This window comes from Dromiciops gliroides, chromosome 4 (assembly GCF_019393635.1).
Source record: "Dromiciops gliroides isolate mDroGli1 chromosome 4, mDroGli1.pri, whole genome shotgun sequence".
NCBI lineage: Eukaryota > Metazoa > Chordata > Mammalia > Microbiotheria > Microbiotheriidae > Dromiciops > Dromiciops gliroides.
The window spans coordinates 76,926,685-76,942,157 of NC_057864.1; the positions used below are offsets into that span (position 1 = coordinate 76,926,685).

Here is a 15,473-nt window from a genome sequence, read left to right on the forward strand (position 1 = left end):
GCACATCAGGACATCCAGAGATCTGTGCCAAGTAAGAGAAGGAAAGGCTGGATTAATGAACCACCCAAGCAAGATGTCTGTTTCATATTTTTTAAAAAATGGAAAAATTCTTGATAAAAATATTCCCTATATGGCCGTGGGCCAAATTCTGTTATTCTCCTCCCAATCTCCAACCCTGGGAAATTATTCGAACAGTGACAATCTCAAGACCTTGGGGAGAAGGTCACACCCATCCTGGCTTCAGTGGCATGCCTTGCCTACTCTAAGGAGACAGCACTGCCTCCTGCATCCAATATGGAGGATTCTTGAGGGCCTGAAAGAAGCCAGCCCATGCCTCAACTTCGTTTTTTGTTTTTTGTTTTTAGTGAGACAATTGGGGTTAAGTGACTTGCCCAGTAAGTGTTAAGTGTCTGAGGCCGGATTTGAACTCAGGTACTCCTGACTCCAGGGCCTATGCTTTATCCACTGCACCACCTAGCCACCCCTATGCCTCAACTTTGAAAGCTGAGACACAAATACCGCTTCCAGGGTGAGCCTGAGGAAAACCTTAAGCCACTCACTCAAAGGCCATACATCGCCCTCTTTGCATTGATCCCTGGTTTGGGCAACTAGGTGGCACAGCAAATACAGGACTCAGGAAGACCTGAGTTCAAATCCAGTTCAGACCCTTACTAGCCAGGAGATCCTGTCAAGTCACTTGAGAGCTGTCTGCCTCAGTTTCCTCAACTGTAAAATGGGGTAATAATAGCACCCATCTCACAGAATTTTTGTGAGGATGAAATGAAATATTTGTAAATCTTTTTTGGCAAACTTGAAAACATTATAAGGGGAGGAAAGAGAAAAAGCATTTATATAGTGCCTAAAATGTGTGGTTTTTACATACATTTTTTTTGGTTTGGCAGGGCAGTGACTCGCCCAGGGTCACACAGCTAGTAAGTGTCAAGTGTCTGAGGTCAAAGTTGAACTCAGGTCCTCCTGAATCCAGGGCTGGTGCTTTATCCACTGTGCCACCTAGCTGCCCCATGTACTCAGTGCTTTTTACAAATATTATCTAATAATTGCTAGCTATTATTAGCTATTATGCTTCAGACCTTAGCCTGGCTTTAAGATTACCACTCTCTCTAATCTACACCCAGTTCCCTGACCATGGATTTGCATCTACTCTTGACTAGTTTCTGCTGAAATCAGGAAGCTCTTCTGGATTCCCCCATCCACCACAGTCTTTGGTAATGAGCTTCCTCTCAGATATCACATAGCACTTTGTTTTGTACCCTTCTAATGTACTTCATGGGCAGCTAGATGGTGCTGGGCCTAGAGTAAGGAGGAATCATCTTCCTGAGATTAAATCTGGCCTCAAGACACTTACTAGCTGTGTGACCCTGGACAAGTCACTCAACCCTGTTTGCTTCAGTTTCCTCATCTGTAAAATGAGCTGGAGAAGGAAATGGCAAAGCGCTCCAGTATCTCCCCCAAGGAAACTCCAAATGGGGTCACAGAGGTCGACACGACCAAAAAAACCCCTGAAAAACAAATAACTTCATGATCCCCAAGATTCCCCTCTATTCAGCATCCCCCTCTTCCCATTTGGTGGCAATCAGTTGTCATATATTGTCATATATTGTCTATTGTCTCAACCATCCCTATTACCACTGGAATTTAAGGATCCTGCTTTTCTTTTCTTTCTTTCTTTCTTTTTTTTTTTTGATGAGGCAATTGGGGTTAAGTGACTAGCCCAGGGTCACACAGCTAGTAAGTGTTAAGTGTCTGAGGCCAGATTTGAACTCAGGTCCTCCTGAATCCAGGGCTGGTGCTCTATCTACTGCACCACCTAGCTGCCCCAGGATCCTGCTATTATTATCACCATTTTATAAATGAAGGAAATGAGGCTTAGATGGGTTAAGTAAGTGACTTAACTGGGTTGTGCAGGAAGGAAATGTGTCTTAGGCAAGATCTGAACCCAGCTCTTCCTGCCTGCACTACACCAGGCTGCTACTGGGGCATTCATTCCTTCCTTTCCACTCTCACTATCATCAAGGCCAGGTTAGTAAGATGTGATCCCCCCAATTCAAGATCTCATTACCCCTCCTCTGGAGAGTTACCCTAACCTCCTGACTGGTCTCCCAGCTGCCAGTCTTTTCCTTCTGCAGAACAGTCTTTCAAATATCATACAAAGATTTTAGCAGATTTTTACTAGATCCCTGCTTAAAACCCTACCCTATGGGCTACCAAATGCAAAACAAATCAAATCTCCTAATCCAGGAAGTTCTAGCCCCCCTCCCCCAATCTGACTCCTAATTACTTGTCCAGCCTTCTTTAGCACATACTGCTTTTTAAATATAGTCTACATTCCAGCCAAACCAGACAGCACAATTCCCTGACCTGGGTCTGCCTTTTGCAGCCTCTTTATTTTTCCTGCCCTCTACCATTGCCTGCAGTGGTCTGTCTCCACACCTCTGCCGGCTGAAATCTTTCTCTACCTTCAAGTCTCAACTCATGTCACCTCTTCCATGAAGGCTTTGTTGGTCCCACTTAAAGTGTTCCCTCCCATCCCAGATCTCTGATACACGAGAAGTATTCTTTCCCAATTTCTGATATGTGTGACGTGTTCTCTCCTATCCCAAATCTCTGCTTTGAACTCTCCTATCCACTCATATGAGAACTTGTATCATGGTTGATTATGCATTTTCTTCATCCTTCCTATTACACTGCAAGTTTCCCAAGGGCAGAAACTCAGCTGTTTCAGCTTTATATCGTTATATATTATCCAAGCTATATACAATTGTTCATTGTATTCAGTAGGTGCTTAATGAATCAGTCGTTAATAAACATTTACTAAGTACCTACTATGTGCCAAGCACTATGCTAAGCACTGGGGATACAAAAAGAGGTCAAAGGGGAGCAGCTAGGTGGTGCAATGGATAAAGCACCAGCCCTGGATTCAGGAGGACCTGAGTTCAAATGTGACCTCAGACATTTGACACTTGCTAGCTGTGTGACCCTGGGCAAGTCACTTAACCCTCATTGCCCTGCAAAAAAACAAAACAAAAACAAACAAAAAAGATGTAAAAGACAGTCCATGCCCTCAAGGAGTTCAGAATTAATAAATGTGTGCTAAATTGAAGTGATGCCTTGCTCTTTGCTGTCTTTAGCATCCATTGAATTTTTGCTGCCCTCCAAGCTCTGGGTCATTCCCAAGTCAGATGAGCATTCCATATATGTCTTTTTCCAAATAAGGCAATGATAAAAATGCCCTACAGCATCATTTCCAGCCCAGTCCCCTGGAGGACACCATCCACTAGAGCCTTCCATTTCACTTGGTATTGATGACAGTAACTGCTCTTTGGATCCAGCCCCTCAATCCACTTTGATGTACTAGTATCTAGTCCCCACCTCTCCATTTCTTCCACCATGACACTAAAGACTTGAAATGCTTTGCTAAAAGTTCAGGTCAACCTAACAGTGGGGCAGCTAGTTAGCACAGTGGATAGAATTCTGGGCCTAGAGTCTGGAAGACATGAGTTCAAATCCAGTTGCAGATACTTCCTAGCTATGTCACCTTGGGTAAGTCACTTACCACTGTTTGCAAGTTTCCCCATCAGTAAAATGAGCGATAGTAGGAAATGGCAAACCACTCCCCTATCTTTACCAAGAAAACCCCAAATGGGGTCATGAAGAGTAGGACACAACTGAGTAACAACAGCAAGAAGTTGGGTAGTGTGGTATGTCACAAAAGTGCTGGAGTTCAAGTTGTTCAACTTGGCTTCAAGCTTTGGCTCTGCTATTTGTTACCTGTGTGACTTAAGGGCACATTACTTCACCTTCCTAATCCCTACTTTCCTCATCTATAAAATGAAGGCTTTGGATTAGATAAGGTCCCTTCTAACTTTTTAAACACAGAATCCTGTGATCCTTGCCTGGATGGGACTCAGATTCCAGGCAATGATACTCCACCCCCCACACTCCAGCTCACCTCACCAAGTATTTGCTCAGTTCACCTTTATGGAACCAGCCCCAAAGCCTTTACTCAGCCTGTGAACACACATTTAATAAGCACATGGGGGTGATGCTGAGAGATGGGGACATGGAAAAAGGGATAAATAAAGTCCCTGCCCTCAGGAAGTTTACATTCTAATAGGGGAAGACAACATGAGAACGATTAAATCTGTACAATATGCAGATAGATAGATAGATAGATGGATGGATGAATGGATGGATAGATGGGTGGGTCAGTAGGTCAGGGGGTAGGTAGAGACAGAGAGATGCACATATAGTGCATACAAGATATATGTAGATATAGCTTGCATGTACTTAATATATTCTAGTTACAGATATATATTCACATACAGTATATGTTATATGTAATATATACATATACAATATACACATATAATATAATACACGCACACATATATACACACAGAAGATACAGGGTAATCCTAGGAAAAGCACCAGCAGCCCCAAAGCTCCTGTCAAGTTCTCAGAGATGCATCACCAACACCTCCCAGCCTGACATTACCCACTGTCTACCCTAGTAGAGAGTGCAGGAAGGTCCTGGAGTTCGCTCTGGTCAAACCCAATCCATCCCAGTCACCCCTTGCTTGGATGTATATCCTTATCAGGTTGCAAAAGAGCCTTTCCTTTCAAAGGACACCTGCCCTCTTCCTTTGCCCCTCTAGGACCCCTCCATCCCTGTCTCATCCCAAATCAAATTCCCCCTCCTTCTCTCCTCCCCCCCATTACTCTCCTTCCCCTCTTTCCTCCTCTTCCTCCTTCCCTTGGTCTCAGCCAGGAGGGAGGCAGCCTGGACACACATCTGTGTTTCTTGATGTTCTCTGTCTCAAGGAGCTCAATAAAATGGTCCTTAAATAGAACTCAAATGCTATGTGTGGGGGCGGACTGTGTCCCAGCAGCCTGGGTGGCATGGCTACTGTATATATCCCATCATTGTATCCAAAAGGCAAATGAGGAGAATGCTTCTCTCCATCTCTCTCCCCATCCCCGCCCCTTTCCCCAGTAGCTCTCTGCATCCCTTGTTGCCGTATGGAAAACATAGCCCCCTTAAAAACAAACCACTGGGTGGCTGACAGCTCTAAGATGGACTCCTACTACACTAGTGAGCTAATTCTTTTACTTCTATTGAGAGGGAATGTTTTATTTAAAATATTTTTTGGTGGGCAATGAGGGTTAAGTGACTTGCCCAGGGTCACACAGCTAGTAAGTGTCAAGTGTCTGAGGCCGGATTTGAACTCAGGTGCTCCTGAATCCAGGGCCAGTGCTTTATCTACTGTACCACCTAGCTGCTCCTTATTCTTTTTCTTCTATACCCACACCCCCATGAAATCTAGTGTGGGCACCTTGGCAGCGGCCAAGAGATCCTTCACCCATGAAGAGGGGTTACTATAATTGCTTTAGCAAATCAGCTGGTCCTGTGCCACTAACACTGCCAGCATTGCCCTCAGTAGCAGCATCACTCTCAGCCTCAGTTTCTTTATCATACTGAGGGAGGCATAAAATTCAGGTGGTGGATAGAGTGCTGGACCTGGAGTTCAAAAAGGTTTGAGTCTGAATCCTGCCTCAGACACTTCTCAGGCAAGTGACCCTGGGCAAGTCCTCACATCAAGGGAGGTTCTCTATTTACTATGCCATGCTGTATCTCTTTTAATAATGAATGCATTAAAATTCCTAAAATGTCCTAAATCTCACTTTAGCAAACCCTTTCTTCATAAAATATATGAAGGACAGTTCAATGAAGACCAAGAAAAATGGCTTTGAACTTTGAATGGATGACGCAACTATAGGTAATATAGTGGATGGAGAAGTGGTCTTGGAGTTAGGAAAAGCTGTTTGATTCCTGCTGCAGACATTTATGACTTAGATTAGTCACTTAATCTTTCAGCCTCAGTTTCCTCAACTATAAAATGGGGATAATAATAGCACTTACCTCCCAGGCTTGTTATGAGGATCAAATGAGAAAATATTTACAAAGTGCTTTGCAAACCTTAAAAGTGCTACATAAATGTTGACTATTATTACTGCTGTTGTTGTTGTTGTTAGTATTATTATTAGGTGGGCCCTGGGTTTAAGCACTGGGGATACAAATACAGAAGTGAGATAGTAAATTTTAATCAGTGTTTAATTCTTTTTTTTTTTTTTTAGTGAGGCAATTGGGGTTAAGTGACTTGCCCAGGGTCACACAGCTAGTAAGTGTTAAGTGTCTGAGGCCGGATTTGAACTCAGGTACTCCTGACTCCAGGGCCAGTGCTCTATCCACTGCGCCACCTAGCTGCCCCATAAGTGTTTAATTCTAATAATGGGAATCAACACATAGAGGGAAGGGGTGGTCTGGAAAGTCCCAGGGATAGTGAGTGAAGCCATAGAATAATTGAATAACATGCCTTTTTCAGGAACAGTAGTAGTGTTGACAATGGCTATATCCAGAGCAAGAGATGGCAAGGTACAGGGTAGAAACAGCCACTGAAGCGTGGCAAGGGGAGGGGAGAAACTGTCTAGATATCATGAAGCTTTCAGCAAATAGAACAAGACAGCCTGGGATAGGGGGTACATTGGGAGTCAGAGATCCCATTGGCAGGCAACAGCAGTAGCAAGGAGATTGGTACAAGATGTTACAATGCTAATCTATGAGGTGATTTGTTCCAGAAGGTCCCTATCCAAACCCACCCTTTGTTCAATGGAACCCATTTCAAAGGGGAAACTTGGAATCCAATCTGTATTGATGAACTCTGAGAAGCTGAATAGCCTACAGATTCAACCTAAGTCCGTCCAGGCTGAGGCAAGAAGTAAAAACAACAGGCATATAGTAGATATCCACTCTTTTCATGGTAGCCCCAAACTGGAAACAAAATTTTTAAAAATTGGTGGGGCATGTAGAGGCAACTGGGGTTAAGTGACTTGCCCAAAGAGCTAGTAAGTATCTGAGATCCGGTGCTCTGTCCACTGTACTACCTAGCTCCCCCACCCTCCTTTTTTGGGGGGGGGGAGGCAATTGGGGTTAAGTGACTTGCCAAGGGTCACACAGCTAGTAAGTCTCAAGTGTCTGAACCTGGATTTGAACTCAAGTCCTCCTGAATCCAGGGCTGGTGCTCTATCCACTCCTCCCTCCTTTTAACATTCAAATTTTTACTACCATTAAAATGTACAAAAATACTGAATTTTCAATTCACATTGTAAGTTAACTGATGCATCACTGTAGCACAGACTGATTAACTGTAAATGTTCATCAGCAACATCAGCTAGGTACTTGTCTACTTCTGCAAGTTTCTCTGTGATGATGGACAGAAGTCTTTTATTTTTATTAATTTCAATTTTTATGTTTATCAGTGAGGTCATCTTTTTCCACCACCACAACATGAAGCTGCTTTATAAGCTGAGTTGCTTCATGTCCTTCGTCAATTAAATCCTTAACAAATTATTTGGGAATGGCTAAACAAATTACACTATATGAATGTAACAGAATATTATTGCACTATAAGAAATTGTCAAATGGACAGTTTCAGAGGAATTAGGGAAGAACTCTATGAACTGATGCAAAGTAACATGAGCAGAACTAAAAGAACAATTTCTACAATGACAACAACATTATAGAGGAAAACAACTCTGAAAGACTTCAGGACTCTGATAAATCATGATTCCAGGGGATTAAAGATGAAGTAATTTAACTGCTTCTACAAGAGAGGTGATAAGACTTAAAATACAGAATGAGACAGGCGTTTTTAGACGTAGCCAATGTAGAAATTTTCTTTCTTTGTGTTTCAGTCATATCTGGTTCCTTGTGACCCTATTTAGGGTTTTAGTTGCAAAGATCCTGGACTGGTTTGCTATTTCCTTCTACAGCTCATTTTACAAATGAAAATTTGAAGCAACAGGGTCAAGTGACTCATTCAAGGTCACACAGCTAGCAAGTGTCTGACACCAGATGTGAATTCATGAAGTCTTCCTGACTCCAGGCCTGGCACTCTATCCACTCTGTACCACCTAACTGCCCACATTTTCCTTAACTATACATATTTTCATGATGGTTTTCTTATTTCTTTTCATTGTTTAATTTGGGGGGGATGAGAAAGAGAAAACAAATGGTTGGTAATAAGTGAAAATAACAAAACTAAATTTGGGGAAATGTAGAAGAAATAAGGTAATTAGAGAGAACAATGACAATAAATGAAAGTGAATGGTGTAATGACCAAGCTTGACCTTAGGAAGAAACAAGAAAATGCAGTTTCCACCCTTCTTGGCAGAACTGGGGGACAATGGGTACAGAACATTGCATATACTGTCAGACTGTTGACATTTGAAGTAGTTGGGCTCAATTTTTTTCTTCTTTTTTTTTTTCTTCTATGTTAGAAGAGAAGATTCACTGGATGGGGAATAGGGACCCATTCAGAAATGAAGATGATATAAAAACAAACAAATAAAAAGCAATAAAATTTTAATTAAAAAAATACAGTAAGAACCTTGTAGCATTTGCTGTTATGTCATAACAGGAAAGGGAGGAAGACCTTTAGCTTATTGAATGATAAATTTGCAAACCTAAACTCTTGAACCAAATGTCAAAAGGGTGCAAATAACTCCAAGCAGAACCTCAGTCATGGACATGCCATCCAAAGCAGTAAGTGCTTAAAGAAAGTTTGAACTGGCAATCCTCCCTTTGAGGAAAATGACTTGCCCAAGGTCACATAAAGCAGAGCCAGTCCTGGAGCAGCATGCTGTCTTATGCCAGGGAAGTGGCTTAGAAGCAGCCCACACTTCCACTTTTAAAAAATTGAAGGTATTCATTTATTTAGCTGGCCTTAAAAATGTCACCAAATACTATATTTATTTTTGAAGTGTTTATTATCTTGTTTTTCTATGACCTTTATTTCTAAATATGTCCCTTCCCACCCAGAGAGCCATCTTTTGTTTTAAAAAAAAGTTATTTAGCAAAACTAATCAGCACATCAACTGAGTCTAACAGCACAGGCAGGGTTTTGCTCTCTTAGTTTCCTACCTCAGCAAAGAAGGGACAGATGGAGGTGCATTTATTTGCTCATCTATTCTTTGGGACCAGCCTCAGTCAAGCACTGTCTTTACTTATTTTTATTTACTCATTCATTCATCTATTTGTTTGTTTGTTCATTTATTTATTTTTGCGGGGCAATGAGGGTTAAGTGACTTGCCCAGGCTCACACAGCTAATAAGTGTCAAGTGTCTGAGACTGGATTTGAACTCAGGTCTTCCTGAATCCAGTGCCAGTGTTTTATCCACTGCACCACCTAGCTGCCCCCATCAAGCACTGTCTTTATTTTCTATTTTCTAATTGTTTTACATGTTTTTTGTTTGTTTGTTTTGTTTTGTTTTGTTTTTGCAGGGCAATGAGGGTTAAGTGACTTGCCCAGGGTCACACAGCTAGTAAGTGTCGAGTATCTGAGGCCGGATTTGAACTCAGGTCCTCCTGAATCCAGGGCCGGTGCTTTATCCACTGTGCAACCTAGTTGCCCCTCAAAGAAAACAAATTTTTAAGTACATTTGAAAGTATAGGGGACAGCTAGGTTGCACAGTGGATAAAGCACTGGCCCTGGATTCAGGAGGACCTGAGTTCAAATCCGGCCTCAGATACTCGACACTTACTAGCTGTGTGACCCTGGGCAAGTCACTTAACCCTCATTGCCTTAAAAAAAAAAAAAAAAAGAAAGTATATAGCAAACTTGACCTTCCTTCGTAATCTTTCATTGTTATTCATCTCATCTTATTTGAACCCTGGTGACCAAATGGTGCAGAGGATAGAACACTGGGCCTTGAGTCAGGATAGACCTAAGTTCAAATCTGCCCTCAGATTCTTACTAGTTGTGTGACTCTGGGCAAATCACTTAGCCCTGTCTGCTTCTGTTTCCTTTTTTTTTTTCAGGGCAGTGAGAATTAAGCCACTTGCCCAGGGTCACACAGCTAGTAAGTGTCAAGTGTCTGAGACCAGATTTGAACTTAGGTCCTCCTGTATCTAGGGATGATGCTTCATCCACTGTGCCACCTAGCAGCCCCTTTCAGTTTCCTTAACTATAAAACATGTAAATAATAGTATGTACCTTACAGGGTTGTTGTGAAGATCAAAAGAGACAACTTTTATAACATGCCTGGCATGTAGTAGGCACTAAATAAATATTTATTTCCTTCTCCCTTTTTTTCCCCAGACTCTGATGAGAATATTCTGTTACAACTTATCCTGACTGAACCCAATTTCTCCAAAGCTCTGGGACTTCGGGATGATTCACTGTCAAAAGTTCCTCTGAAGAGCCTGTGGTTTCTAAACTCTGTCACCTTCACAAGTGGTTTATTCCTTCTGATAAAACTGTTAGAACTAATGAGAGGACTGGCTTTATTTTGCCTTTCTTGTTGGGGTCAGCTAGAAGATGCGTTCGCTTGGATTCTCTTTGTAGCTTTTTTCTAGAGTAGTCAAGAAACAGAGAGAAAAACAGGCACATGGGGGTGTGGTTTCTGAAAGGGCACCTGTTATCTCCACTCAGAGGTTTCTTTCCGCATGAAGACTGTTGCCCCTAGCAACAGCTGCCCTTTTTTACAGACTGCTTCTGAAACAAACCCTCTCAGGACTTTTTTTTTTTTTTTTTCAGGGCAATGAGGGTTAAGTTACTTGCCCAGGGTCACACAGTTAGTAAGTGTGCCAAGTGTCTGAGGTCAGATTTGAACTCAGGTCTTCCTGAATCCAGGGCTGGAGCTTTATCCACTGCACCACCTAGCTGCCCCATCAGAACAACTTTTTTATAGAAAACTTTTCTTTGGAGAACATTTAAGTGAGATTCTTAAAGGCAAATTTTGACAGAAATGAGACATGGTTTTCCAGAGGTTTTTTTTTTAATTTTATGACAAACCTCATTAAAACTTAACTCTGTTACAGATGTGACTGTAATATCCCCCCTGCAAACATGACCACAAACAATAATTTATATAGCATTTATACTAGCATTTATATAGTACTCTAGGCTTTTCAGAGCACTTTCCAAGTATCGCGTTCAATCCTCAAAACAACCCTGAGAGGGAGGTTCTGCTATTATCCCCAATTTACAGATAAGAAAACTGAGGCAAATAGAGGTGAAGTGACTCAACCAGGGTCACACAACTACTAAGTGTTTGAAATCAGGTCTTCTTGACTTTACATCTAGCACCCTATCCACTGCCCAACTAGCTACTCATACATAAAATCAAAATATGTAATAATATAGTTAGCATAGCACTGGTATTAGCCTTGTCCCCCTATGCTAGTATTTTAAATAGCTTTTTTGTTTACTAGGCCCTATAATTTCATTGGCATAGGGAACTCCCTCTAATAATGCACATAAGCAACTTCCTCTAATTCACAATGTTAGAGAGCTGAATTAGGTTATCACTGAGAGGGTAGGTGAGCTGCCTAGGGTCACTCGGCCAGGGTGTGTCTCTGATCAGACCTGGAACCAGGCCTTCCTGTCTTTGAGGCTGCAGGCTCTATCACAGTATACTGCCTTGAGGTTTGACCATGTCTGAATTTGCTGCATAAGGACAAGCAAGGCAGCAGGCTATAGTGCAAAGGATGCTGGGACTGGATTTAGAGGGCCTGGTTTGAGGCCCAGCTCGGATGCTTACTGGCTGTGACCTGAGTAAGTCATCTCACTTCTCTGAGACTCAGTTTCTTCATTTTTAAAATGGGAATAAGAACACTTGCACCACCTACCCTTCCAAAGGGTTACTATGAGGAAAAGACTTTGTAAAGTTATGGAAATGTGAGCTATGATTAATTACTCATATTTCAGTCAGTCCAGAGTCAGACTTCCTGATAGATACTAGGTAAACTTTCAATGAACACAGAGTAAAACCCACATCCCTCATAGTACCCTCACGCCATTCCCAATATTGTGTGATATCAATGACTTACCTCTCCATCCTACAAAAGACTATCCCTCGTTGGAAATAAGCCACTGCTAAATGCTTGTCTCGGTTTATGCTCCTGGTAAAGGCCTGTAGGAGAGGGAAAATGGTTTTTGTACAGGTATGTGAGAATAAGAAGCTGGTAATAAGAACCAAGACGACCACTTTGGGCCTGGCAGCTGAGGATGGCTGGTGTCTGGAAGAGAAATATATGGAGGCTGGGCAAGGGTAGCCAGCTTTTTATGCCTACCTCTGAGGATGACAAGAGGCATAAAGTCAGAAAGGAAAATCAAGAAAGATGAGGACAATAAGAGAGGTAAAGGAGAAGGAGGAGAAACCGAGTTTGAGAAGATTTTTTAGAATTAGGAGTAGAAGGACAATAGAGATGTGTGTGTGTGTGTGTGTGTGTGTGTGTGTGTGTGTGCATGTATAGTCCATTCCAGCCTTCTCCATAGTTGCTGAGCTTTTGACAAAAACCACATCGTGAGGGTAAAATATCTAAAAATATCACCAAGGAGTATAGATACCCCAGTATTCTCTGCCTCAATTTCTACTTTCTCCTTGTTTGAACATTTCCTTTCGGGGAGGACTCACTGTCTCTCTCCTGTGCATCCTATTTGCCCTTCGAACCAACTGCTGGTTACCAAGAGATCCACTATTTATCCTTGAAACAAGCGAGCCTATTTACATTCTAATTTCCAACAAATACATTTAGATATCAGAGGTAGAATTGATTTGTGGAGTACCTCTGGGTTTACCTTTTGACTACCTGACCTATCTACACATCAATCTGTGCATGAATTTACTGCTTTACATCACTGATATAGCTCTTCTGTGGCTTTTACTCTGTCTCCATTGAAAGTTTTGCCTAGTATCTATCAGCAAGCCTGACTCTGGACTGTCTGAAATATGAGTAATTAATCATAGTTCACATTTCCATAACTTTACAAAGTCTTTTCTTCAAAGTAACCCTCTGGGAGGGTAGGTGATACAAATGTTCTTATTCCCATTTTACAAATGAAGAAACTGAGTCTCAGAGAAGTGAGATGACTTACCAAGGTCATATAGCCAGTAAGCATCAGAGCTGGGCCTCAAACCAGGCCCTCTAAATCCAATCCTAGTGTCCTTTCCACTACAGCCTGCTGCCTCCTTGTCCTGACTCTCTATCCCTTCATCCCAAGTTTTTTCCCTCCCTCTAACATGGAGCTCATATGGATTTTGTAAATGAGTTGCTATGAGACTCAAGAAGACCACCAGCCCTCATGTGCTACTAAAGGTAGTGCTGGGTGAGGGAGTGGGATCTCATCTGATAATGAAGCCAACAAAGACTGTGAAGTTTCAGAACATAGATGTCCATGAGATATAGGGATATTTGCCTTCACGTTGCAGTGGTGAGAAAATATACGTGCACCTTGCCCCCTAAAAACATATTCTCCTGGATGTTGGCATCCTGGGATAAATGCCTAAGTGCCATGTCCTAGTTAAGGTTTTGAGCCTACAAATGAGAGAAATCAAATGGACTCCTTCATCCTAACAAGTCCATTTACTATCTGTAAATACCAGATCTTTCCTGACAAAAATCTTTCCATTATTTCATGGTAACACGGACCTGTGTGCATACATCTTTCTCTAGTAGAGGAATATGGCACATATATAGATAACCAGGAGGAAAGACTTCATGGAGGACGTGGTCTAATTTGCATGTAATGTTAAAACCAAGTACAATTTGATTTACATCTATTCTCAGACAACTTATTATCTGGTTGGAAAGGTGATAACTGGCGTGAATGGACTTTGTGGGTCTCCCATAGGCACTCGATAATTGCCGAGTCAATTAGTGACTAACACGAGATAGTGTAAAATCAGGAGCCATGGTATGGTCCAAGTGGCCCAAGAGGAGTTTGGAGAAGGGAAAAGAGTTGAGGAAGGCGTCTCAGAGAGGACAGATCTCCAAGAATGGATCCAATGTGGAGATGGAACAGAGAAGGGAGCATCCCACATCGAGATAAGATCATTCATGTAGCCACCACAAAAGCACAAAACAGGGGCTAAGGGTCCTTTACTCACCTTTTCTGCCTCCTGCATGTTTTCCAGGATCATGAAGATGCAACCGATGTTAAAGGAGATCCGGGAATGGGGGTCCTGAACTCCAGTGAAGGCTTCTAAGGCTCCGTGCCAGTCCTTCTTGTCTGCTGCCAGCACCCCTTCATTCCAAAGGCGGATTGCCTCAGCTAAGGACATGGCCAGATGAGAAGCGGGAGGCAGAGACTGGGCCCGCACAGCAATTCTGAGCCACGAATGCCCCGGGAAGAAGAGAAAGCACTCAATGGGGAGGAAGTTCTTTCCTACCAGGGTCTGTTCCCTACTGTCTCTCTTTGGCTCCCTTATTCTCAACTGAGCAGGGGCAAGTGCTTTTTTTTTCCTTTCTTTCAAGTGGGCCTCAGAAGAGGAGCTAGTCTTCCCTAAGCTGACTTCTCCGTGTTGTAAGTATGCCAGGAAGTGTCCCCACCTTTTAGTAACTGCTGAGAGACAGGGGGAAGAAGGGATGTGGGGGTGGGGGGAGGGAGGGGTGCAGAAAGAGAGGAAGTAGAACAAATTCTGCCTGCAATGGATCAGTTCCTCTAAATGATTCTGCTCTGTCATGATCAGTCCCTCCCACTAAGTCTTACCCTCCCTACTCCCTCTTCTGGGCCGTGCTCTGTCATTTTCTACCTGTTTGACCTTGGATCAGCCACTTTCTCAGATTCCCCATCTGTAATAGGAGGGGATTGGATGTGGTACTTCAGTCAAAAATTCTCCCGAGCTCTTTTAAAAGTCTAGTTCATTAAATATTTATTGTAGCTATTTTTGGTTATGGCAAAGAATTGGTAACTTGAGGGGGTACTCATGAATTGGGAAATGGCTAAACAACTTGTGGTATGGGAATATGATGGAATGTTGTATCATAAGAATTGAAGAAAAGGATGGTTTCAGAGAAACCTGAGAAGATTCATATGAACTTATATGGAGTGAAGTGGGTAAAACCAGAAGAACAATTTATATAATGACGACAATACTGTAAAAGCAAACTTCTTTGAAAAGGCTTAGTGACTGACTACAATTCCAGAGGATTTAAGATGAAATATGCCACCCACTACATCATAGAGAGGTGATAGGATGAGTACAGACTGACACTTTTTCTTTTTGTTCATGGACAATATGATAATTTCTTCTTCTTCTTCTTCTTCTTCTTCTTCTTCTTCTTCTTCTTCTTCTTCTTCTTCTTCTTCTTCTTTTTGGTGAGTCAGTTGGGGTTAAGTGACTTGCCCAGGGTCACACAACCAGTAAGTGTCAAGTGTCTGAGGCCATATTTGAACTCAGGTCCTCCTGACTCCAGGGCTGGTGCTCTATCCACTGCGAGACCTAGCTGCCCCCTTCTTCTTTTTTTTTTTTTTTTTAATAAACACTAATAAAGCATACCCGTTGACCCAGTAATACCACAATTAGGTCTATATCCCAAAGAGATCATAGAAAAGGGGAAAGGACCCACATGTACAAAAATATTTACAGCAGCTCTCTTTGTGGTGGCA

The 15,473-nt window shown here is 42.3% G+C and overlaps 1 protein-coding gene across 3 annotated transcripts in view; it reads right to left on the bottom strand.

The window, feature by feature from the left end:
- NCF2 (neutrophil cytosolic factor 2) overlaps positions 1–14,402 on the bottom strand; it is a 45,807-nt gene extending 31,405 nt beyond the window's left edge. For 2 of the 3 annotated variants that reach the window (XM_044004523.1, XM_044004522.1), the window contains exons 1-2: positions 13,972–14,398; positions 11,912–11,994 (exon numbers count right to left, since the gene is read on the bottom strand). In XM_044004523.1, coding sequence (XP_043860458.1) covers positions 11,912–11,994; positions 13,972–14,145 — 257 coding nt within the window. In that variant the 5' untranslated portion in view covers positions 14,146–14,398. Of the gene's footprint in view, positions 1–11,911; positions 11,995–13,971 lie in introns of all 3 variants that reach the window. The other variant, XR_006356404.1, reaches the window with a different exon arrangement.
- Positions 14,403–15,473: the final 1,071 nt, after the last annotated feature.